The 26,325-nt window shown below is 33.4% G+C and overlaps 1 protein-coding gene and 1 pseudogene across 1 annotated transcript; both read left to right on the top strand.

The window, feature by feature from the left end:
- The first annotated feature begins 23 nt into the window (after nucleotides 1-23).
- On the top strand, nucleotides 24-25,613 carry LOC131850394 (cardioactive peptide). The gene is made up of 5 exons (XM_059200607.1): nucleotides 24-41; nucleotides 17,801-17,923; nucleotides 19,857-19,938; nucleotides 22,303-22,367; nucleotides 25,174-25,613. The coding sequence occupies exons 2-5, from the start codon at nucleotides 17,849-17,851 to the stop codon at nucleotides 25,324-25,326; spliced, it is 375 nt and encodes a 124-aa protein (XP_059056590.1). The 5' UTR covers nucleotides 24-41; nucleotides 17,801-17,848; the 3' UTR covers nucleotides 25,327-25,613.
- Nucleotides 8,515-8,960, top strand: LOC131850391 (small ribosomal subunit protein uS14-like; annotated as a pseudogene).
- Nucleotides 25,614-26,325: the final 712 nt, after the last annotated feature.

Here is a 26,325-nt window from a genome sequence, read left to right on the forward strand (position 1 = left end):
AGTTCATTCCAGCGCGGTGCATTCTCCCGCAGCACCAGGAGGTAAGTGTTTGATCATCTCTCCCGCACTTTACTCGGAAACTTCACTTGTTTTTGAAATGTATTTTTTTACCGACTTCAACTAACGAGTGGTGTTTTGTTTGCACTTTTGTTACAGTCCATTTCTTTATTGGAGTAATATTTTTTTTTTATATATGTACTTTATTTTATAAGCTAATTTCATTTAATTTCGTTGATTAGGTATATTTATAACAATTTTTCTTATTGTGTTAAAAATTAAATTATAAGTTAGATAATCATTACTGTTCAATATAAAAAAAATATCTATCTAAATCTATAACAATATTATAAAAGATATCGGATTTTATTTTTAAATGAAGATTAATAATAAGATTTTAATTAATATTAATAAACTTTTATTCATTTTATATATTTATTAAAACTTTAAATTCAAATTCAAAAATCATTTATTCACGTAGGACATTTTAGCCGCTTATGAACGTCAAGTTTTTACATTATATTTTTTCCCTACCGTCCAGTTCGGTATATAGATCCACAGATACACAAATAAAGTTGCACATAGCGTACTTTAACACCTAGAAGCAAATTTTATTTTATCTATTTTTCATTTAAATATTATATCGCGGAAAACTGCAAGCGTTATAGAAACCTTTGGGCCGGTTACGAGGCGGAACAGATTGTCTTCTCAGTTATATTTTTTGATTGTGTACCTTAATTATTACTTATAAACTTAATTAAATATGATATCTGAAATATCTATATATATAAAAATGAATTGCTGTCCGTTAGTCTCGCTAATACTCGAGAACGGCTGAACCGATTTAGGTAATTTTAGTCTTAAAATATTCGTGGAGGTCCAGGGAAGGTTGGAACGTGATAAAATATTAAGAAATTGCATGTATAATTTTTTTTTTATTTATTAAACTTTAATAAATAAACTTTAATAAAGGTGCACATGGCGGACTTAACACCTAGAGGCATTTTCTCCCAGTCAACCATAGGACAAACAGAGATTCATGTGGGCGGTACATTATGATTAACATAATACTTACATATCGTAATAATATATATATATATATATATATATATACATATAAATACATACCAATACATATACATACAATATATATAATAGTTAAAACATATTTATTTTCCCATACTAACGGCTGATACGTGTCTATAAGAGTGTGTTTAGAAATTTATTGCGTAACTAAAGTTCAAAATACCTTTCATATATTTAGTTTTGAGGCGGAACGAAGTTCGCGGAGTCAGATAGTTAATATTATGAAAAGAAATATATTCATTTCATAAATGAGCAAATTCCTTCACTATTTCATAGTGTTAACACATGTGTTACTGGAGCGGGAGCACAAGTACTATTTTAATAAAAACCAAATATTAGTAAAAATGTGTATTCTTCCCAGGCCGTAACTGCACTGTACGTCTTTTGGTTTCATTTTACCATTATTGAACTGTTCATGCCCAACTAAATCTCGTCATCAATGAATTACAATAAAGATACTGGACACATCTTTTAAGGAATTCTCTTCGTGCCACTGTCTATCGATGTTTATTACTTATTAAGTAAGTTTGAATCTGTCATATTTTAAATACAAAAATAAATAACAGAAACAAATTGAACAGAGATTAAGTGCGTAGCGGTTTCTATGTTGATTATGAAATGTAAGTAATTCAATATTTATTTAAAAGAGCAACACACAAGTTTCTTACTTATTCTTCTTGTGATGAATCTGCATTCCGAATAAGCGGTAGAATAAAAAAACTTGACTATTCAAAAGTGCTTATATTAAGTTTATTTGAATAAAGATTATTTCTATTTCTAAATAAATTTGATGCTCAAACCCGGCATCGAACTAGTTACCTTTATTTTTTTTCCGGAGTGACATTGTAAATATTATGTTAGTACTAGATGTGCCCGCGATCTCGACAGCGTTAATTGTCGATACTTCCATGTAACATTTCAACCCCTTATAACCCCTTTTCGGATTAAAAAGTAGCCAACGTCCTTTCTCAGGTTCTAGACCATATGTGTACCAAATTTTATTTAAATCGGTTCAGTAGTTTTGGCGTGAAAGCGACAGACAGACAAATTGAGTTACTTTCGCTTTTATAATAATAGTAATGATATACAAAACTCACAAAGTTATGTTTTAACTACAATAGTCACATCCAGCGAGCATAAAAAATACCAAATGATTTAAACTTGCAGTAAATCATTACATAGTATAAAACAAAGTCGCTGTCGCTGTCTGTCCGTTCCTATGTATGCTTAAATCTTTAAAACTACGCAACGGATTTTGAAGCGGTTTTTTTAATAGATAGAATGATTCAAGAGGAAGGTTTATATGTGTAATATATGTACACCCGTGCGAGTAGATAGACCGGGGCGAGTAGATTTTTTTTTTAATAATAATAATGTTTTTGTAGAAAATATCTAACTTAAAATCCATGACGCTAACAATGTTATCTGATTGAACAGAGATTAAGTGCGTAGCGTATAATACATGTACAACCGTGCGAATAGCTACATAAAATCTCGTGTCACAATGTTAGTTATCATACTCCTCCGAAGCGGCTTGTGGTATACAGGCCACTTTTAGTCTATGACCTATTTTATAAGCTTCATATTTCGCATACTAAAATTCTTTTCTAAATTGTCACAGCCCTTGCTAGCCCTTGCTATTGTGCCATTCGGTTTCCCTTCCTGGCCCTAGTTAGTAGTGTTTCTTTGTAATATACTCTTATAATAATATATAGGTAATAATAGGTACTGTTGCCGATGGCAACCTTTTTGATAGGTTTTATGTTTTTTATATATATTTGAATTTTATATTTTGACGTTCTGTTTTTATATAGGTACCGTTTGTTTTCTTATGCCATATGGTTTTTATATTTTTGCTAGTGAGCTGATTACATCTATTTTACCTCACCTAGGAACGTGTCTCATTTTTAACCAGCCTTAATACAGCCCTTCCGTAACATATACAATATATATATATATCTTATATATATTATAATTCTCGTGTCACAGTTTTCGTTCCCATACTCCTCCGAAACGGCTTGACCGATTCTCATGAAATTTTGTGAGCGTATTGAGTAGGTTTGAGAATCGGCCAACATCTATTTTTTATCCCCCTAAATGTTAGGGGTAGTCCAACCCAATTTTTTTTTTTCGAGATTTTTTAGTTTCTATTTTATGATACAACATATAAAAAGACATGCAATCCTAAATTTTCATCCTTCTATTATCAATCCCTATTTTTTTATAGCGTTATTAATTTATATGGCAAAACAACGTTTGCCGGGACAGCTGGTATATATATAGCCTACAATTCCCTGGTTTCCTTTATCGCCCACACGGCTTGACTGACTTTTATTAAATTTTATTTGCATATTCAGTAAGTCTGAGAAGTGGCTTGTATGTATGTTTGATAACTCTAAGTAATAAGGATTGTCCACTCCTAATTTTTTATTTGACAATGTTATCATTTTTTTATGTGACATTAAAAAATACATACAACCCCAAAATTTCACCCTTCTATCACCAACCCCTATTTTTTAATGACAATTTTAATGTATATGGCAAAACATTCACGGGGTGAGTCTATATATTTATACATATACATAAAATTGGAGTGTCTGTTTGTAATATTGAAATAACCGTTTTTTACTATATGCATATGAATATAAATACGGTACATACACCAAAATAACATTTTTACAATGTTTGTCTGTGTATCTGTCTGTTTGTTCCGGCGTATCTCTGAAATGGCTGGACCGATTTTGACGGGACTTTTATTGGCAGGTAGCTAATGTCATAAGGAGTAACTTAGGCTACTATGCTACTTATGTATAATATATATTTACGAAAAAAATCAATGTATTTGCATCAGTTGTCAGTACCCATAGCACAAGCTTTAGCAAGCTTAACTTGGTCTAGATGGAGTTGTGTGAATTGTCCTGAGATTTTTTTATATGATTCGGTAATAAAAATATAATCGTATATTTTCCCACTTGTGTGTGTATACTATGTTTAATATGACAAAACAATATATGGCAGGTCAGTTAATTTTCTACTATCGGCTGTCGGTAATTGACAGTTAAAAATGTTTACCATCCAACTTAACCACAATCTGCAGATTCTGCCAAACTGAAGAGAAAACGCCACAATACATCCTATGTAGTTGTAGCCCACTCGTGCGTAAACGAAATATCTCCTTTGGAAAGTTTACACTCTATCCTGAAGAGATAAAAACCATCGCTCCTTTTTTTTTTATATATAACAGGGGACAAACGAGCATGCGGCTCACCTGATGGTAAGTGATTACCGCCGCCCATGAGCACCCGCAACACCAGAGGAATTGCAAGTACGTTGTCGGCCTTTTAAAAAGGAATAAGCTCTTTTCTTGAAGGTTTCAATATCGTATCAGTTCGGAAATACCATTGCTGGAAGGTGATTCCACAATGTGGTTGTGCGAGGCAAAAAGTAAGCTCCTAAGAATATCCTTCAATTCTTGTCCCTGACGGGTCTAGGTAGCGAATGAAAAAGGGCGAGCACAATAGATGTATTTAGGTCGCAACACTTGACAACAACCTCCACATGGTTCCCTTTGGAAACCATAGTGATGAATTCCTGTTGAATTTATCACGTTGGGCTAACTGACCTGACCTCATGCTCATCTTATCATCCCCCACTGGTGCCCCGCCAGCGTAAACCATTGCATTATTACATTATCATCCAATAAAAAAAGACATTACAACAGCAACAAAACACCAGCCAAACAAGTGAATGTCACAATACAAAAACTTCATATTGGTGTCAAAACCTTTAATTACCCTAAATAATAAACCAAATGTTATTATTGCTTCGTTGTTTGAAATTAAATTAAAAAAAAAGTTTAAAAGATAATTTAATACAATTACAAATTAATTTCTCGAACAAACCCGAGACAATTTACATTTAAAAATATAAGTCTTGTACCCGAAGATCATTTATTCGCTAACAAAATAAAAAATGTCACTGGCCACTTTAATAAAAACGAAAAGAGCGTCTCTCTCTATGCACAAATAGAATAAATTAATTCTAATTTCAATTTTGTCTATGGCCAACTTTTGGAGGAAAATGTTACGCCATTTTGTTTTCCGATTATTGGATAGAATTGTTTCTTATGGATAACAATGAAGTGGTACATCTGCCTGCGCTAACTGGCGGGGCACCAGTAGAGAATGAGGTCAGGTCAGTTAGCATATCCTGACAAATTCACCAGGAATTTATTGTGATGGTTTCCAAGGGAAACCACTTGGAGGTCGAGCTGACATGGTACATTGCTAGCTATGGGGTCCGATGACCACATGACTAATAATCCTCTTAAATTATTTGTTTCATTTATCAAAATAATTACCGAAATATTGTCGAATATTTTTGAGAACTTAAAATAAATAAATAGATAATAATATTAAACATATTCATCCCTATATATAAAAATTACGTGTCACGTTTTTTGTCCGCGATGGACTCCTAAACTACTGAACTGATTGCAAATTTGATTTGCACATTGTGTGCAATTTGATACAACTTGAAAGATAGGATAGCTTGCATCTCAATTTATAGTCGCAATATTGTTTTATTCAAGAACCATAGATACAGCAATGCGTGACCGAGTCTGCTTTTTTTTTCTAATTGTCATTGTTTGGTGATCTTCACCTTCAAAGACAAATTTATCACCCCATCAAAGGTATAATACTAAAAGTACATACGTAAATAATAATAAGAACTGTCGCGTACCAAGCAGTAACAAAACGCAATACAAAGGGAGCGTTCTGATTGGAGCGCACACCCATCCAATTTAAATACGCAACGTAATGTAACAGACTTAAAAAATCAACCGACCGATCTAACGTACATTTTGTTCACTCCACCAAATTTGTAATAAATAGTATATTTGCCTTTAAATTCGAGACTATCAAGTGAAATCTATCATTTCTACAACCCTGTAATCTGCTGACGACAACCTCACCTACCATCTGAGCATTCGAGCCGCATCACCACGTACCAGAACCATGGACAATTCACACAGCGCCATCTAGTCCTAAGCTAAGTAGAGCTTGTTTTGTGTGTGTACTAGACAACTAATATAAATTTTTTTGTAAATACATACATTCCTTCCGACCGATCTCCCGTCCAATTCAAACAGGGATCGAAATGACTGCCTAAGCCGAGGTTCGAACCCTTAGCGGTGCCTTCAGACTAAAGTCGTATCTATCAGGCGGGAGTTGTCCTTCAGCCGCTCCATAAGTCCTTCCTTTGGTTTGGAGTGCCATCTGCTCTCGCCCCCTATTGTCCAGTGAAGCTGTTAAGGCCAGCTGCGGCCAACAGCATTAGAGTAGTCCGAAAAAATATAATATACATAGAAAACACCCAGATAAATACAAACAATCATACTCATGAATACAAATGTTTGTATCGTGTAATCGAGCCCGCGACCATAGCAAGTAAGGCGGTGAGCTAAACCACTACACCACCGAGGTAGACTATATATTCAAATTCAAATTCAAAAATCATTTATTCATGTAGGACATTTTAGCCGCTTATGAACGTCAAGTTTTTACATTTAGTCATAATTTTTAAGCATAAAATGTTAAACTGCTATTTAAATTAAACAATATATTGTATTGTTGGTACATAGGGTCGAGAAGTTTGTTGAGTTGGAGTTTTGTTATTGTTTTTATATTTGTCTATGGGCGGGTTATTTTTTTATTACATCAGGTAAAGGTATACCATTACAATGCTTTATGTACGAAATCGTTTTTTTTTTATTTTCAGTCAACATTAGTCCTTTTTGTTAGTAACAATTATTTAACCTTTATATGTTAGTAATGTAGTTTTCATCAATAGATAGAGTGATTCAAGAGGAAGGTTTATCTATACATATAAATAAAATTGGAGTGTCTGTTTGTAATATTGAAATAACCATTTTTTACTACATGCATATGAATATAAATGTATGTACCGTATGGGACACAGTCGCCTAGATACATCAAAATAATAATAGCATTTAATAATGTCTAGTAAGACAAATTCAACATTGTGTACTAAGCACTGCTGTGTCTAAACTGTGTCACCCCACCTTACATTTTCCTATTGTTATTTAGTATATAAGATCATTATTTCTATGTACATATTGTCAGTTTATCATCATCTGTAATATACATCGTCTCGACCAACAACATCGTACCATTACACCAAAATAACATTTTTTACAATTTTTGTCTGTCTGTCTGTATAATACATGTACGAAACCGGGGCTAGCTACTTAATAGATAGACAAACATATCTGTCGTCTTTATAATATAGATTTAATTATTGTCAAGACCCGTGGCGACATACACGAAATATTGTTACATGAACTTACTTGAAGCTAAACGAAAGATTTATCTTAAATATGCAAAGTCCCCGAGGCGATGTAAAAAGGTTACTCTGGTATGTTTACTGAACTCAATTATTGTACCTGAGGGATATGTTTTATACTTAATTGATCCCTTGGAGATGTCTCGTAGGGATCCGTACAACACTTCTTAAGAAAACTTATTATTTTAATTTTATTTATTTATTAAAACTTTAATAATTAAAATTCAAAATTCAAAAATCATTTATTCATGTAGGACATTTTAGCCGCTTATGAATGTCAAATTTTTACATTATAATTTTATTTTTTCCCTACCGTCCAGTTCGGTATATAGATCCAATTGAGAAGAACTGGCAAGAAACTCAATTGAATTACTTTTTTTTTTTAAAGCCAGTTTATTTACAATGTATTTTTATATAGGTGTCTATGTCTAACATTAAATGAAAATTCAGTGCATGAACAACTATTGCCATGCACACTCGTCATTCAAGTAATCGTTTAGTGAGTGATAGGCCTTGCTCAGTAAATATGATTTAACAGATGTTTTGAATTTATTTAAGGGTAATTCCAATATATCCTTTGGTATCTTATTGTAAATTTATACCTATTCCCATAAAAGACCTATTAACTTTTTCTAAACGATACTTGGGGACAGCAAGTTTGTCTTTAAATCTAGTATTAATATTATGAATATCGCTGTTTTTTGGAAACAAGTCAAGATTTTTATGAACATATATGATATTTGAATATATAAATTGAGAAGCAATCTGTGTATTTATCGCCATATCGGCCTTTTTCTCTATTGCTGCGAATAAATAAATAAATAATCTCAGGACAATTCACACAGCGTCATCTAGACCCAAGTTAAGCTAGCTAAAGCTTGTGTTATGAATACTAGACAACTGATACAAATACATAGATATATTTTGTTTCGGAAATAGTAAAAATACATAGAAAACACCGGTTCGATACAAACAATCATACTCATGAATATATTAGCACAGTGCTCAGAATTGGAATTCACAATCGGAAGTAAGTAATTTTTTAGCTGAAATAATAATTTCGCAATGGATCACGCAAATATTTGGTACTTCCATCCTCGTAGATACGACCACGGATCTCGTTCACGCACGCTCAAATAAACATGTACTTATCCGCACGTATGGCATGAACATCTGCAGGCAATGCTTCTGATAATATGAAATGAAATACCATCCTGATCATCTACATGAATGGCGGTCTTCCACAGTGCGGTTTTCTAGAAACTTTTTGCCTCGCACAACCACATTGTGGAATCACCTTCCAGCAATGGTATTTCCGAACCGATACGATATTGAAACCTTCAAGAAAGAGCTTGTTCCTTTTTAAAAGGCCGACAACGTACTTGCAATTCTCTTGGTATTGCGGGTGCTCATGGGCGGCGGTAATCACTTACCATCAGGTGAGCCGCATGCTTGTTTGTCCCCGGTGATATAAAAAAAAATATGCACATGGCTTCAGAATGCTGGACTAAATATGATTTACATTTAATATAATTTAATAAACTTTAATGCACAGAGACAAAAATAATAATAATCTCAGGACAATTCACACAGCGCCATCTAGACTCAAGTTAAGCTAGCTAAATATTGTGTTATGGGTACTAGATAACTGATACATATACATAGATTTTTTTTGTAAATACATACATATTATACATAGAAAACACCCAGACCAATACAATGAATCATACCTATAAATACAATTGTTTGTGCCGTGCGAGGAATCGAACCCGCAACCATCGGTCGTAAAGCGGTATACTAGACCGATGCACCACCGAGGTCGTCGAATAAAAGTGCACATGAGGGACTTAACACCTAGAGATATTTTCTCCCAGTCAACCATTATTATAAAACTATCTTTTGCCCGCGGCTTCGCTCGCATAGTAGTAAGTAATATTATTAATTAGGGGTAGTTTTTGCGGATTTACTTTTGTTTACCGTATGTAAAACATTAGGGCCTACAAAATGTAAGAAGTTATACAAACTTGCGTCCCCTATTTTATTCCCTTAGGGGTCGAATTTATTAAAATCCTTTCTTAGGGGATGCCTACGTCATAGTAACTTTATGCATGCAAAGTCTCAGTCCGATCGCTTTAAATTTGACAAATTGTTATTCAAACTTTCATCCCCTGGAATTTATCAAAATCCTTTCTTAGCGGATGCCTACGTCATAACATCTACCTGCATGCCAAATTTCAGCCCGATCCGTCCAGTGGTATGGGCTGTGCGTTGATAGATCACTACGTCAGTCACCTTTGAGTTATATATATTTAAATTGAAGAGTTTATAGATAACTGGTTGATCCGCGTGAAAATAGCCTATTTGTTATTCTGATGTATAAGCTGTATTTAAAACTAGCTGTTTCCTCGACTTCGTCCGCGTGGATATTAACCTAAAATAAAAGAAGCCTACTCCTTATTACATCAGCTACCAGCCAAAAAAAGTCCCGTCAAAATCGGTCCAGCCATTTCAGAGATTAACCGGAACAAACAGACAGACAGACAATTATTGTAAAAAATGTTACTTTGGTGTATGTACCGTATTAATATCCATATGCATATAGTAAAAACGGTTATTTCAATATTACAAACAGACACTCCAATTGTATTATATGTACAGATTCAACACCTAGCGGCGTTATGTACCAGGCAACCATGAGTGTTGCAGAGAAAGATTGTTGGCGGTGTACCAATATAATAAGATATTTTTGGAGGTGCTATTGCCAGGTGTATCTGTAACACTGCTACCTACATAGATCTATTGTGCTCGCTCTTGCGTTCAGTAGTTTTTGCGTAAAAGAGTAACAAACATCCATCCATCATTCACAAATTATACATATAAAAAAAGTATGTCAAAATATATAAACTTATACTAGTAAAACACTTCTCTATGACGGCTACGAAACCCGCTGTCAAATCGATCACCCTTGACACAAAATTATTAAAAACATACTAAAACTTCTAGAAGCTTCGTAGCAACGAATGGGAATTTAAATCTCACATTGGAGAGTTAAAAAATATGTGTTTGAATTGCAAAAGTTATGGTTTATTGTCGTTGGAATAGCAAATAAACTGACCATTTACCATCAGGCGGCCCGCCTTTAAATGGTAACCGTCGTGTACATGAACAGTACTACGGACATTACGTCATCATGTGACTTTAATGCGATTTCCTTCAGATCTACTACGAGGTCCAGTCTCCATACACTGTAATTTCACAGACCATATCTCTCAACAAACTATCTATAAATTCATGTTCTCCTGGTACTTTTAATGTAGTTTAGCTTTTTTTATCATTGTACTGACAAACAAACTAACGGCCCGTCTGATGGTAAATGGTAACCATCGCCTATCATCATGTGACTGTTATGCGATCTGAAGGACTACAAGGTCCAGTCTCCATACACTGTAATTTCACAGGCTACATCTCTCAACAAACTGTCTATAAACTCATGTTCTCCTGGTACTTTTAATGTAGTTTAGCTTTTTTTTTATCAGTTCTGACAAAAAAACTGACGGTCCGCTTGATGGTAAATGGTAACCATCGCCTGTATACATGAACAGCACTACGGACATTACATCATCATGTGACTTTAATGCGATCTGAAGGAGTACGAGGTCCGGTCTCCATATACTGTAATTTCTCTGGCCATATCTCTCAACAAACTGTCTATAAGTTCATGTTCTCCTGGTACTTTTAATGTACTTTTGCCTTTTTTTATCATTGCAATGACACTGATGTACAACCTGACGGTAAGTGGTAACCGTCGCCTATACACATGAACCTACAGACCATCACATGAAATTACTTTTTATTTGAAAGGATAAGCTGTTAGATTCTTCTCATATAAATAACAAAAACAAAATTTGCTATTACAGTTATATAAATAGAAATAATTGTTATTCAATTAAACTTATTATATATATATATATATTATATATATATTCAAATAAACCTTTGATTAGTCATTTTTTTTTATTCTAGCATATAAAAAAATTAATAGTCTAATAGAATCAAATTTATTGATCTAAAAAACAATTGGGTTTAGAATATAAAACTGATATAAAATATACGAAAGAGTAAACTGGCATCCACTTTTTTTATTTTTTTAATCTTTAAATCAAATGATATCAAAATTTCTTGTACTCGTAGGACATGAACCACCGCTTATGAACGCAATATTTTGTATTTATTTTTTTCCTACCGTCCAGTTCAGTATACCGATTCAACTGAGAGGTACTAGAAAGAAACTCAACTGAATTTCCTTTTTTTTAAACGAAATAGAAATAGAAATAATCTTTATTCAAATAAACTTAATATAAGCAGTTTTGAATAGTCAAGTTTTTTTTATTCAACTCTTATTCGGAATGCAGATTCATCACAAGAAGAATAAGCAAGAAACTTGTGTGTTGCTCTTTTAAATAAATATTGATTTACTTATATTTAATTAACAACAAGAATTAGGCATGCTACAATCAACATACATACCGCTACGCACTTAATCTCTGTTCAATCAGATAACATTGTCAGTGCTATGAATTTGAAGTTAGATATTTTCTACAAAAACATTATTTTCATTTATAAATTCTTCAATTTTAGAAAGGCAAGGGAACTGTGTCCATACAGCCATACATATAGAGGCCATACATAATATAGTCTAATGTTGATTAACCTGTGTTTAGGAGTGTCAGTCGCAGATCCCTTGTTAAAAATGCAATAGTTTTATCTATGCGTTGAATCGATTGTAGACCATAAACGTGGCATTTATACTACGTGTGAACGTAATAGGGTTGAACAACTTTTTAAAAGAAAAAATAATATCTATATAAATATACTAGCTGTCCCGGCAAACGTTTTGCCATATAAATTAATAACGCTATATAAAAATAGGGGTTGATGATAGAAGGGTGAAAATTTAGGATTGTATGTATTTTTGTATAAAAACTAAAAATTTTGTCTAGAAAATAAAAAAAAAGATTTAGTCGTGGACTACCCCTAACATTTAGGGGGATGAAAAATAGATGTTGACCGATTCTCAGACCTACTCAATATGCTCACAAAATTTCATGAGAATCGGTCAAGCCGTTTCGGAGGAGTATGGGAACGAAAACTGTGACACGAGAATTTTATATATAAGATTGAAGAAGGCATATTATGACTGGAAATAAATTAAGTACTAAAAAATAATAATAAAAAAATATACACTTATTTAAAAAAAAATCGAAATTAAACATACAGATGTACATACACCGGAATGGTTTTAAAAATTAATCTAATATCAAAACAAATTATTAATTTAAATTCAAAATATCTTTATTCATGTAGGTCTATTACAGACTCTTATGATATGTCAAATCTACCGTCAGTTCGGAATGATTTCGAGATGAGAAAAACTGACAAGAAACTCAGCTCGTATTCTTTTCAAATAAATGTTGTACATGTTTACAATAATACATATTCATTTTTAAATTCAAATTTGCGAGAATAGAGTGACCACCAGGATATGCTATAGTAAAAGCAAATAATCCTCAGACAAGCAGCACCCGTTCACGAGTATGACGGATAATATTATACGTCATACTCGTGAACGGGTGCTGCTACCTATACAGGCATAAGTGAATATAGAATTACTAGTATTATAAGTTATAGTACGGGTGGCAACCCTAGGTATATACTACGCCTACCCAATTACCAACTCACGCCGCACCCCATGCAATACTAGCTATTATTTTTATTGTAATACGACACACAATAGAATTACAGTTATTATGATTGCTACCATTCTATATCAAGGTGTGAGTAATACAAATTTCTTAATAATGAATGTTATAATATTTTGGGGTTCTAGCAGGGATCTATAGGGATGATCCATGGGTTCAAATCCGGCTCGAAGGACCATAATGATGTATGAGTCTGCTGTGACCCATGCAATCTGTAAACCTTGTAATATTTTGGGGTTCCTAACAGGGATCTATGGGGATGATCCATAGGTTCAAATCCGGCTCGAAGGACCATAAAGATGTATGAGTCTGCTGTGACCCATGCAATCTGTAAACCTTGTAATATTTTGGGGTTCCTAACAGGGATCTATAGGGATGATCCATAGGTTCAAATCCAGCTCGAAGGACCATAATGATGTATGAGTCTGCTGTGACCCATGCAATCTGTAAACCTTGTAATATTTTGGGGTCCTAACAGGGATCTATAGGGATGATCCATAGGTTCAAATCTGGCTCGAAGGACCATAATGATGTAAGTCTGCTGTTACCCATGCAATCTGTAAACCTTCTAATATTTTGAGGTTCCTAACAGGGATCTATAGGGATGATCCATAGGTTCAAATCTGGCTCGAAGGACCATAAAGATGTATGAGTCTACTGTGACCCATGCAATCTGTAAACCTTGTAATATCTTGGGGTTCCTAACAGGGATCTATAGGGATGATCCATAGGTTCAAAGCCGGCTCGAAGGACCATAATGATGTAAGTCTTCTGTGACCCATGCAATCTGTAAACCTTGTAATATTGTGGGGTTCCTAACAGGGATCTATAGGGATGATCCATAGGTTCAAATCCGGCTCGAAGGACCACACAGACGTATGAGTCTGCTGTGACCCATGCAATCTGGATCATATGGTGTTGCATAAATGATAAGTTCCTGACAGTTTGCTTGATTTATTGTTAATTTGTTCTATAAGCAAATATTTTAGTAACATATTGTAAGGTACATATAAAAACAATAAATAAATTCTTTCTCAGTCATTCTGTCAGTCTTTGTGTACGTAAAATGTACGTCGTCTTGTAAGTGCTCGCATTTTTTTGCTTAATTATCTACTTAATGTGTATATTACACATATTTCTTATTTATTTATGGTATTCGAGCGTTACCTTACTAGCCTTACTTTAGCACTCCGATGGTCGCGGGTTCAATTCCTTGCACGGCACAAATATTTGTATTCATGAGCCTAATTGTTTGCATCGGTCTGGGTGTTTTCTATGTATATTATATATGTATTTACAAAAAATATATATCAATGTATTTGTATCAATTATCTAGTACCCATAACACAAGCTTTAGCTAGCTTAACTTGAGTCTAGATGGAGCTGTGTGAATTGTTCTGAGATTATTATTATTATTATTATATATATATATATATATATTTGTTATATCTCCCTTTTTACGGGGGTAATATATTCAAACACGCGGGCCTTAGCCAAGCATGGATGAGTTATGTGATGAAGATAGAAATTTTCTGACTATTCGGCATGTGTTTAGTATGACGGCTTTTTTAATAGGTCTATTGTAGAGGAGGGGATATGCAACGTGTCTAGATGTTTGTTCAGACTTGTTGGTATAATTCCTGTGGATGATAAAACTATGGGTACTATGTGGATGGTGTGTGTTTTTTGATTGTTTTTTTAATTCTATTGCTAGATCTGTGTACTTTGTTAGTTTTTCATTGACTGTGCTTTGTATATTGTGTGTGTTTGGGATGGCTATATCTACAAGATATACTTATATATTATTATTATTATTATTATATACCTACCGAACAACACCTCCGCAAATTAAGAAGACGTTTATTTCTTAAATGTTATTTGTTTAACTTGTCTTAACTTGTTGGCTAACTTGACGTTTAATTGGTTTACACTTTTAGCGAAATGTTATTAGGTTAAGTTACATTTCGTTAACTGACTCAGTTAATAGTTCAGATGTAAATTTGATGACGAGAATAGAGGGGTACTTTGTCTATAATCATTTAATTTGTACAAGTAACTTTGTCTGAGTCATATTTTCATCGTTTTTGTAATATTTATCACTGCTGCTCCGATCCTATTTATCGTAGCGTGATATTATACATTCAAATTCAAAATCAAAATTCATTTATTCATGTAGGACATTTTAGCCGCTTATGAACGCCAAATTTTTACATTATAATTTCATTTTCACTACCGTTCAGTTCGGTATATAGATCCAATTGGGAAGAACTGGCAAGAAACTCAATTGAAATACTATTTTTTTTAACAGCCAGTTAATTTACAATATTTATATAACATTACATGAAAATCCCTTGAATGAACAACTATTGCCATGCACGCTCGTTATTCAAGTAATCGTTTAGTGAGTAATAGGCCTTGCTCAGTAAATATAATTTAACAGATGTTTTGAATTTATTTAATGGTAATTCCAATATATCCTTTGGTATCTTATTGTAAAATTTTATACCTATTCCCATAAAAGACCTATTGACTTTTTCTAAACGATACTTGGGGACAGCAAGTTTGTTTTTAAATCTAGTATTAATATTATGAATATTGCTGTCTTTTGGGAAAAAAACAGCAATATAGCCTATCATTTCTCGATATATGAGCTATCCAATACTAAAAGAATTTTCAAGTCACTTGACATGTCCACATTTCGCTCGGTATATTTAAATAAAAAACCACATTACCCCGATCGGCCGTAGGCTGTAGCCTACTTGCGAGTCATGTTCTCCTGGTACTTTCACTGCAATATTGATGATAGTAAAATAACTTCACGACTTTTAGTTATCTTTGATGGAGTAGTCAGAGGCATTCTCAACTGTCCATGTTGTGGTGGAGGCAATACTTGACATGTCCAGATTGCGCTCGGTGTATTTGAAAAAAAAAACACATTTCTCCTATAGGCGACGGTAGGCTGTAGCCTACTTGCGAGTCATGTTCTCCTGGTACTTTCACTGTAGTATCGGTCTTCACGACAGTTATCTTTGATGGGGTAGTCAGAGTCATTGTCAACTGTCGATGTTGTGAACGAAACACTTAGCCTATGTCCTTTCTCAGGGTCTAGACTATCTTTGTATCAGATTTCATTTAAATCGGTTCAGTAATTTTGACGTGAAAGACAGACAGATAAGAGTTACTTTCGCATTTATATTATATTAAGTATGGAGTATGGATATCGGTTATCAATAATGAATAGTTTCAACATTGTGTCGCGTTGAACATTAAAAAAAACGCATTTCTTTCTGCCACACACAATCACATTGTGGAATCACCTTCCAGCAATGGTATTTCCGAACCGATACGATATTGAAACCTTCAAGAAAAGAGCTTATTCCTTTTTAAAAGGCCGACAACGTACTTGCAATTACCCTGGTGTTGCGGGTGCTTATGGGCGGCGGTAATCACTTACCATCAGGTGAGCCGCATTATATAAAAAATAAAAAATAAATTATATGGTCAAACGTAATGTTTCGTACTTATTCTGTTCTTATATAAAGATAAAGCATAATATTTTATTTTTATACTCCTCAAAGATAGAATATTTGGTGCCCCAGGCCTCTTACAATACTTTTTAAACATGGCCTCCAATGTTTCTCATAATGAGATTGAGGCAAAGGAAAAATTTACACGATTCTTAAAAATCTATGCTTTAATTATTAACTACTTATAAAACCGAAAGTGTTTGTCTGTGTATTTTAATAAGTAAAATGTATTCCTTTTCAAAATTTAACGGCTGGACAGGTGTTAAAGAAATTTCGTGTCAAGATAGAGTGTATTTTAAGGATATTTTATAGTCTAGTTTTTGTCCCAAAAACGCAGGCGACGTAGCTAGTGACTAGTAGTATTAAGTATTATTGTAATTGATGTGATTAATGTATGTTTGTTACTCATATAACTCATGACCTTGGTGGTATAGCGGTTTAGCACATTTAATTCCAATGGTCGCGGGTTCGAGTCCTCGCACGGTACAAATATTTGTATTCATGAGTATGATTGTTTGTATCTGTCTGGGCGTTTTTTATGTATGATATTTATATATTTAAAAATATATATCTATGTATTTGTATCAGTTATCTAGTTTTTAACACAACAACTTTTTAACACAAGCTTTAGCTAGCTTAACTTGGGTCTAGATGGCGTTGTGTAAATTGTCCTGAGATTATTAATAATATAACTATATTTACTTACATTTCTTTATATATTCTTTATTTCATTAGTAAAAGCGTAATGGCATAATGATTAACTTGAACTGAAAAGCTTACGGCCCACCTGATGGTAAGTGTGATGGGATTAGATAGTATGAACTTTCGCCTATATAATATATACATATATATATATACTGATGGAAAAGCTATATACTACGGACATCACGTTATCATGTCACGTCCGTGATACAACTCATGCGTAGCCATTCTAGAGTACATAGATATATTTTATTATATTTAAACAATAATTCGTTAAAAATATTATAAAAAGTAAATTTAAAATTTAATTAATTTCCAATAATAGTCATTTATTTTTCATAGACAATTTCTTTTTTTTTTCAGGTACGACATTTTGTCAATTAGATTTGATAGCTGTCAAATTTTCCCAGCATGGCGTCCATGTCCCGCGTTCCGTTACTGCTCGTGATCACACTCCTGTACCTGGACAGCTGTTACACAGCTTCTGTAAGTAATGTTTTATACTGTATGCCTATTAGCTCATCCTAGTCCTATAATTTATAAATCTTATGATTCTTTTATTTCCCATAATAACATTAAACTTTAAAAAAAATTATCAAAATTTAATTTAAAAAAATATATATAATAAAAAGTAATTCAATTGAGTTTCTTGCCAGTTCTTCTCAATTGGATCTATATACCGAACTGGACGGTAGGGAAAAAAAATATAATGTAAAAATTTGACGTTCATAAGCGGCTAAAATGTCCTACATGAATAAATGATTTTTGAATTTGAATTTGAATTTATCCCATCTCGTTTCCTGTTTTAAGTGGCATAATAGGCAACACTAGTCTCTTGCCAAAGAAAAAAAAAACGTTTTATACATAACAACTTTTTTTTCACATATTTGTCCAAGTCTTTTTCAATGATGAAACAGGCAAAGATCGTTAGACCGTACAGCCTAATCTACTTTTCAGTTTCTTCATATTTGTACAGGTTATGCCAAAGGCTTATTGATAATAAATAAATTAAAAACCTTTTTGTTTGTACTCTTCTTCCCTTTAAACTTAAACATCATCATTACATAGTATAGAACAAAGTCGCTGTCGCTATCTGTCCGTCCCTATATATGCTTAAATCTTTAAACATCATCATTACTATAGTATAGAACATAAGTACTCTTCGCTGTTCGTCCCATCAGTTCTTTCCGTCCCTGGATATGTTTATATCAGCGTGGTTCACGGGTGGGGCTCCTCATGCGCTATCTTCCACTTCTATTAACTAAATAGTTTCGCATCGACAGCGTGCCATGAAAGATATACATATATGTGATCTTTTGACTACATTGTCGCGTGAACTATAGAAAAACTACGTTCTGCTTATGTCTTAGCCGCTTAAAACCAATGTGAAGATCAACCAAGTGAGGAAGACATTTTGCCCATTAAAAGAAGGCGAGTTAGGCGACTCATATCTGACAGTGAGGAGGAGTGTTGAAAGATTACATCATGTTACAAAAGTCTTTCTTTTGTTTTTGTTGGAAAACAGTTTTTTAGTTTAGTTTTTGTTTCATTTTTTTCATCATTTCCTTATTTTTATTGAATTGAAGAGTATGAACTCTTCAATTCAATAAAAATAATTTATAATTTATCTTGTCTTTTGTATTTATTGGTCTCCATATAACGCGGTACGAATGATGTGATTTGTACTTATTCTGAGTCTCTTATAGCGCGGTTTCCATACAACGCGGTACGCACTTACCGCGTTATAGGAGGGTTGACTGTATATATATAATACATATACACCCGTGGGAAGCCGGGCGAGTAGCTAGTAAGAAATAAATTGAAAACTTTTTTGTCGTACTTTTTTCCTTTGAATCAAAGGCAAAAGCAAACAGCCTTACAGTCATGTCTGCAATTAAACCTAAGATTGTGGTACTTTTTTCCTTTTAAAGGAAAGGCAAAAGCAAACAGCCATACAGTCATGTCTGTATTTAAACATTACCTTGTGGTACTTTTTTTCCTTTAAAGAAAAGGCAAAAACAAGTAGCCATACAGTCATGTCTGCATTTAAACATAACCTTGTGGTACTTTTTTTTCTTTTAAAGGAAAGCCAAAAGCAAACAGCCATACAGTCATGTCTGCAACTAAACCTAACCGTAAACTTTTTAATCACTTTTTTGTCCATTTCCAATGTCTTGTACATTTCTCGATTTTCTTTACTGTGGAATCACCTTCCAGCAATGGTATTTCCGAACCGATACGATATTGAAACCTTCAAGAAAGGAGCTTATTCCTTCTTAAAAGGCCGTTAACGTACTTGCAATTCCCCTGGTGTTGCGGGTGCTCATGGGCGGCGGTAATCACTTACCATCAGGTGAGCCGCATGCTCGTTTGTTCCCTATGCTATAAAGAGTTAATTTATGTAATTTAATATTTTCAGATACCCAGAAGTTTCGATCCTCGAATTGGTGATGAAATGATGCTCACCCCAAAGAAAAGACCTTTCTGCAATGCTTTCACAGGTTCGAAATTATCATATCCATCTTGGTGATAATCCTTACTAATATTATGATGGCAAACAAGCATACGGCCCATCTGATGGTAAATGGTTACCGTAGCCTATGGACGCCTGAAGCACCAGGGGTGTCACGTGCGCGTTGCCGACCCTTAAGAAACCTTAATATACCCTTCTTGAAAAACCCCATGCTGTAGTCTCATGAGAAAACCTCGGCAGGTAGTTCATTCCACAATCTAAGTGTACGCGGGAGGAAGCTCCTCTGAAACCGCACTGTCCGAGACCACTTAGGTTCCAGCGTGTGGGAATGAATTCCCTGTCGATGGCGAGCGGTGCGATGGTGAAAGGTGGCCGTAGGCATCATGTCGAACAATTCCTCAGAACACAGTCCGTTGTATAATCGAGGCAGTTTGTTACGCTTTCACGCAAAAACTACTGAACCGATCATCATGAAGTTTGTACACGTGTTCTTGGAGGTGTTAGAATGAACATAGGATACTTTTAATTTAGAAGATTCAATACGAGCGAAGCTGCGGGTAAAAGTTAGTAATAAATAAGTAACCCTGGACAATTAAAGCACCATCTAGACCCAAGTTAAGCTAGCTAAAGCTTGTGTTATGGGTACTAGATAACAGATACAAATACATAGATATATTTTTTTTTCGTAAATACATACATATTATACATAGAAAACACCCAGACCGACACAAACAATCATACTCATGAATACAAATGTTTGTGCCGTGCGAGGAATCGAACCCGCGACCATCGAAGTAAAGCGGTGTGCTAAACCACTAGACCACCGAGGTCGTCAACACATGTTCTTGGAGGTATTCAAATGAACATAGGATACTGTTTATTTAAAAGAACAAATATTTTTTAATTAATGGATTCAATACGAGCGAAGCCGTGGGTATAGCTATATGTATATATATTAGTGAGATTAAAATTGAAGCAGATTATTCACAATGGCTACATGATATAGTCAACATTTATTGTACGTAACGATACGAAGCTATAAACAAAATGTCTTGTGAACACACACTCAACATTATTAAGGGGATCTCAATATGAGAATAAATAAATAACCCTGGACAATTAACACAGCGCCATCTAGTCCCACGGTAAGCAGAGCTTGTGTTATGGGTACTAGAGAACTGATATAAATAAATAAATAACCCTGGACAATTACCACAGCGCCATCTAGTCCCACGGTAAGCAGAGCTTGTGTTATGGGTACTAGACAACTGATATAAATAAATAAATAACCCTGGACTATTAACACAGCGCCATCTAGTCCCACGGTAAGCAGAGCTTGTGTTATGGGTACTAGACAACTGATATAAATAAATAAATAACCCTGGACAATTAACACAGCGCCATCTAGTCCCACGGTAAGCAGAGCTTGTGTTATGGGTACTAGACAACTGATATAAATAAATAAATAACCCTGGACAATTAACACAGCGCCATCTAGTCCCACGGTAAGCAGAGCTTGTGTTATGGGTACTAGACAACTGATATAAATAAATAAATAACCCTGGACAATTAACACCATCTAGACCCACGGTAAGCAGAGCTTGTGTTATGGGTACTAGACAACCGATATAAATAAATAAATAACCCTGGACAATTAACACAGCGCCATCTAGTTCCACGGTAAGCAGAGCTTGTGTTATGGGTACTAGACAACTGATATAAATAAATAAATAACCCTGGACAATTAACACAGCGCCATCTAGTCCCACGGTAAGCAGAGCTTGTGTTATGGGTACTAGACAACTGATATAAATAAATAAATAACCCTGGACAATTAAATTAACACAGCGCCATCTAGTCCCACAGTAATTATAACCGACCCAATAACCAAGGGCCCAACACCCCTAAAAAATATGATTATATTGGTGCACCGCCAACAATCTTTCTCTGCACCACTCATGGTTGCCTGGTACATAACGCCGCTAGGTGTCCATCGAGGAGGTCATCAAATATGAAGTGATCGAGATATCAGACGAGGATGGAGACCAGACAGCCCAGAATAAGTATAACACAACTGTAAAATCTATACATATAAATAAAATTGGAGAGTCTGTTTGTAATATTGAAATAACCGTTTTTTACTACATGCATATGAATATAAATACGGTACACACACCAAACTAACATTTTTTACTATTCTTGTCTGTCAGTCTGTTTGTTCCGGCTAATCTATGAAATTGCTGGACCGATTTTGACGGGATTTGTTTGGCAGGTAGCTGACGTAATAAGGAGTAACTTAGGCTACTTTTATTTTAGAAAAATAAAGTTAAATTCCGCGCAAACGAAGTCGCAGTTTCAGCTATAAATAAATAAATAAACATTTTTGTTTCAGGATGTGGACGTAAAAGGTCACAAACGCCAGGCATGCCGGCTCAAGAACTATTGAGGCAACGTCAGGTAATTTATTTATCTAAATATATATAACTCAAAGGTGACTGATATAGTGATCTATCAACGCACAGCCCAAACCACTGGTCGGATCAGGCTGAAATTTGGCATGCAGGTAGATGTTATGACGTAGGCATCCGCTAAGAAAGGATTTTGATTAACTCTACCCCCAAGGGGATAAAATAGGGGATGAAAGTTTATATGAAACTTTGTCGATTTTAAACCGCTCGGGCTGAGACTTTGCTTGCATAAAGCTACTATGACGTAGCCATGCCCTAAGAAAGGATTTTGATAAATTAACGCGAGCAAAAGCTAGTCTTGTGTATAATGTGTTATACATCGCTTATTATACTAAGAAATAATTTTCTTTTTAAAAATACTAAAAGATTTAATTTTTTGCGGATTATATTGACCTGTAAAAGTGGTTGTAAAGGCCTATTTAGAAAATAAATATTTTAATTTTAATTTAATGTACACAGTACAGATGTAACAGTTCATTTGGTGGACTTAACACCATGCGGTATTTTCTACCAAATTCATATTGTTCTATACTATGTAATGATGATGTTTAACTTTAAAGAGTAGAAGAGTACAAACAAAAAGGTTTTTAATTTATTTATTATCAATAAGACCTTTGGCATAACCTGTACAAATATGAAGAAACTGAAAAGTAGATTAGGCTGTACGGTCTAACGATCTTTGCCTGTTACATCATTGAAAAAGACTTGGACAAATATGTGAAAAAAAAGTTGTTACGTATAAAACATTTTTTTTTCTTTGGCAAGAGACTAGTGTTGCCTATTATGCCACTTAAAACAGGAAACGAGATGGGATAAATTCAAATTCAATTTCAAAAATCATTTATTCATTTAGGACATTTTAGCCGCTTATGAACGTCAAGTTTTACATTATAATTTTTTTCCCTACCGTCCAGTTCGGTATATAGATCCAATTGAGAAGAACTGGCAAGAAACTCAATTGAATTACTGTTTTTTTAAAAGCCAGTTTATTTACAATGTATAGGTATTTATATAAGAAAAAGCAAGAAAAAAACATTTATTGTCAACCATTATTACATATACACATTTGACAATTGTACACTTTACACACATATGCACACACACACTCATATACATACATACAATAGAACAATTACAATAATTCATCTTATATTATTTCTACATGTGGTTGGCAACATGGCATGACATATATAGGTGTCTATGTCTAACATTAAATGAAAATCCCGTACATTAACAAAGCAGCTGATATAAATACAATATTTACTTTACAAAAGAGGGCCATTCACTCCATTTATGGTATGGGTTCCAGGGAGTCATTGCGAGAGTGTTTTAAGGAATCAAATATCCTCACCGTTGCTTCTCAATACATTTATGAAAATATCATGTATGCCAGGAAGAATATAGACAGTTTCAAAAGAGTTAGTGATTGCACTAATAAAAGCTTACGTAACAATAACAAACTGATTTTACCAAAATGTCGTTTGGCTAAAGTTAGTAATTCGTTTTATGGCAATTGCGTAAGGTTTTACAATAAAATACCAGAGTCTGTTATAAATCTGCCAGAAAAAAGATTTAAATGTCAAATAAAACAGTTCCTTTGCAAAAAAAGCTTACTATAAAATTGAAGAATTGAAGAATTGAAGAATGTTTTTATAGAAAAACTTTAAATCCATAGCACTGACAATATTATCTGATTACATTAATAATGAGTGCGTAGAGAGTTCTATGTTGATTATCGCATGCCTCTTACTTGTTATACTGTAATTATTTATATAAAAAAAACATCTATTAAAAAGAGCAACACACAAGTTTCTTGCTCGTTCTTCTTGTGATGAATCTGTATTCCGAATGAGTGGTAGAATCAAAATATGACTATTCAAAAGTGCTTGTAATGAGTTTATTTGAATAAAGATTATTTCTATTTCTATTTCTATTGCCATGCAAAATGTAATTAGTCAACCATAGGTGGTGCAGAGAAAAATTGTTGGCGATGCAAAAATAATTATAACATAATAACATACTATTATTTTACAATAATTATAATCATGCAAACTTTAGCTTTTTTAATTATCCGGCCGATATAAAAAAAACTGGGATTATTTTTTTTTAAAGTAATTAATCGCATTATTTTGTTAGTCTTAGTATAACATAAGGAATAAAATTTAATCGCATTATTTTGTTAGTCTTAGTATAACATAAGGAATAAAATTAGTTTTAGTTTTAAATTTTTAATCACTCAATAGTATATGACTTTTATAGAAAGAAAATGAATTTATTTGTTCCGCCGGACATCCAGCTGAACTTAGTTCGATATAGGAATATCCGGTATCCAAAGGCCAAAGTTCTATCCGTTTCATCTCTAAATAATATATTTATTGATCTATTAAGGTTACATATGTACAGAGTTAAATTAAAAATACTGTGACACGTAAATTTTATATATAAGAATAGCTGTTCCGGCAAACGTTGTTTTGCCATATAAATTAATAACGCTATAAAAAAATAGGGGTTGATGATAGAAGGGTGAAAATTTAGATTGTATGTATTTTTGTATGTTGTATCGTAAAAAAATAGAAACTAAAAATTTTGACTAAAAAATAAAAATTTTGGGGTGGACTACCCCTAACATTTAGGGGGATGAAAAATAGATGTTGGCCGATTCTCAGACCTACTCAATACGCTCACAAAATTTCATGAGAATCGGTCAAGCCGTTTCGGAGGAGTATGGGAACGAAAACTGTGACACGACAATTTTATATGTAAGATATTTCATTTAAAAAAAACTTTTTTTTTAGTTCGTCGACGACGAAGCTTTGGGTTCCATATTGGATTCAGAGAACGCAATCGACGATCTTTCCCGCCAAATATTATCCGAAGCGAAACTGTGGGAGGCGATACAGGAGGCCAGCGCGGAGATCGCCAGGCGGAAACAGAAGGAGTATCAGTAAATAACTTAATAACTGGTTTAGTACTGGTATCGTGGAACTGTTCCAATCCGAAACTAACGGTTCTGTTGTTTTTTCTTTATTTGCGTATTGTTATTTCTAATAATTGGGATTCAATTCTGACGCGTTCTAATAGATTGGACTTCATTTTTTCTTAATCTGCGTTTTGTTATTTCAAATAAAACAATGGTTTATAAACATTTTTAAAACTTAAACATTTTATACGTTTAGTAATAATGTGCCAGGGTTTTATTGCGTTTTGTTACTTCTAATAAAGAATTCTATTTAAAAGATAAACATTTTTAAAACATAAACATATTATAAATTTATTTATATAATGTGTCCAGTCTTAATACAGATAATTAAATCGTACATTGAAGTAACTTCTACAAATTTACTTCACTTATTAGAATGTTTTATCTTAAATCACTAAAATAATTTTAATATTATGGTTAAACGATTTGCGTTTCTATTAATATGAGGATTATCTACTATTTTGGAATAACTAGAAATTATATTTAAATTATTTGTATTTCTAATATAGAAATTTTCAATAGGTTTTACAACATAACCTCAAAAATTATTTAAAACTGATTTCTGAACACCACGATACCAGTTACAGGTTAAGGCAAAAACGACGTACTGGCTGTATATTAATAACCGCCGTAGCGTTTTGGAAAGTTGTTAAAATGTCCTAAATTATATCGTGTGTACGGTTGTATATTTAGATTCCTGCGTATTTGAAATAAATTAAAAAAATATATATTCCCGCGCATTTTATGTGCACTTGTAATGTCATAAAAAAATAAATTTATAAAAGGTATAAGAAACAATAGGTTCTTTTTTTAAATAACTAATATAACGCAATTAAATGTTCCACTTTTATTTTTTAGAAACCTTAAATTTGTTATAGTGATATAATACCTACTTTATAATTGTTGAATTAAACTACAATGAAATGGTTATTAAACTTCTTAATTATATATAATTTAGACTATAAAT

Source organism: Achroia grisella, unplaced genomic scaffold, assembly GCF_030625045.1.
Source record: "Achroia grisella isolate CSIRO2021 unplaced genomic scaffold, CSIRO_AGI_Agris_v1 utg768, whole genome shotgun sequence".
NCBI classification, from domain to species: domain Eukaryota; kingdom Metazoa; phylum Arthropoda; class Insecta; order Lepidoptera; family Pyralidae; genus Achroia; species Achroia grisella.

Coding starts and splice junctions, on each gene's coding strand:
- LOC131850394 (XM_059200607.1), top strand. CDS start 17,849: ATGGCGTCCATGTCCCGCGTTCCGTTACTGCTCGTGATCACACTCCTG. Junction 17,924..19,856: donor ACAGCTGTTACACAGCTTCT/GTAAGTAATGTT, acceptor TAATATTTTCAG/ATACCCAGAAGTTTCGATCC. Junction 22,368..25,173: donor AACTATTGAGGCAACGTCAG/GTAATTTATTTA, acceptor CTTTTTTTTTAG/TTCGTCGACGACGAAGCTTT.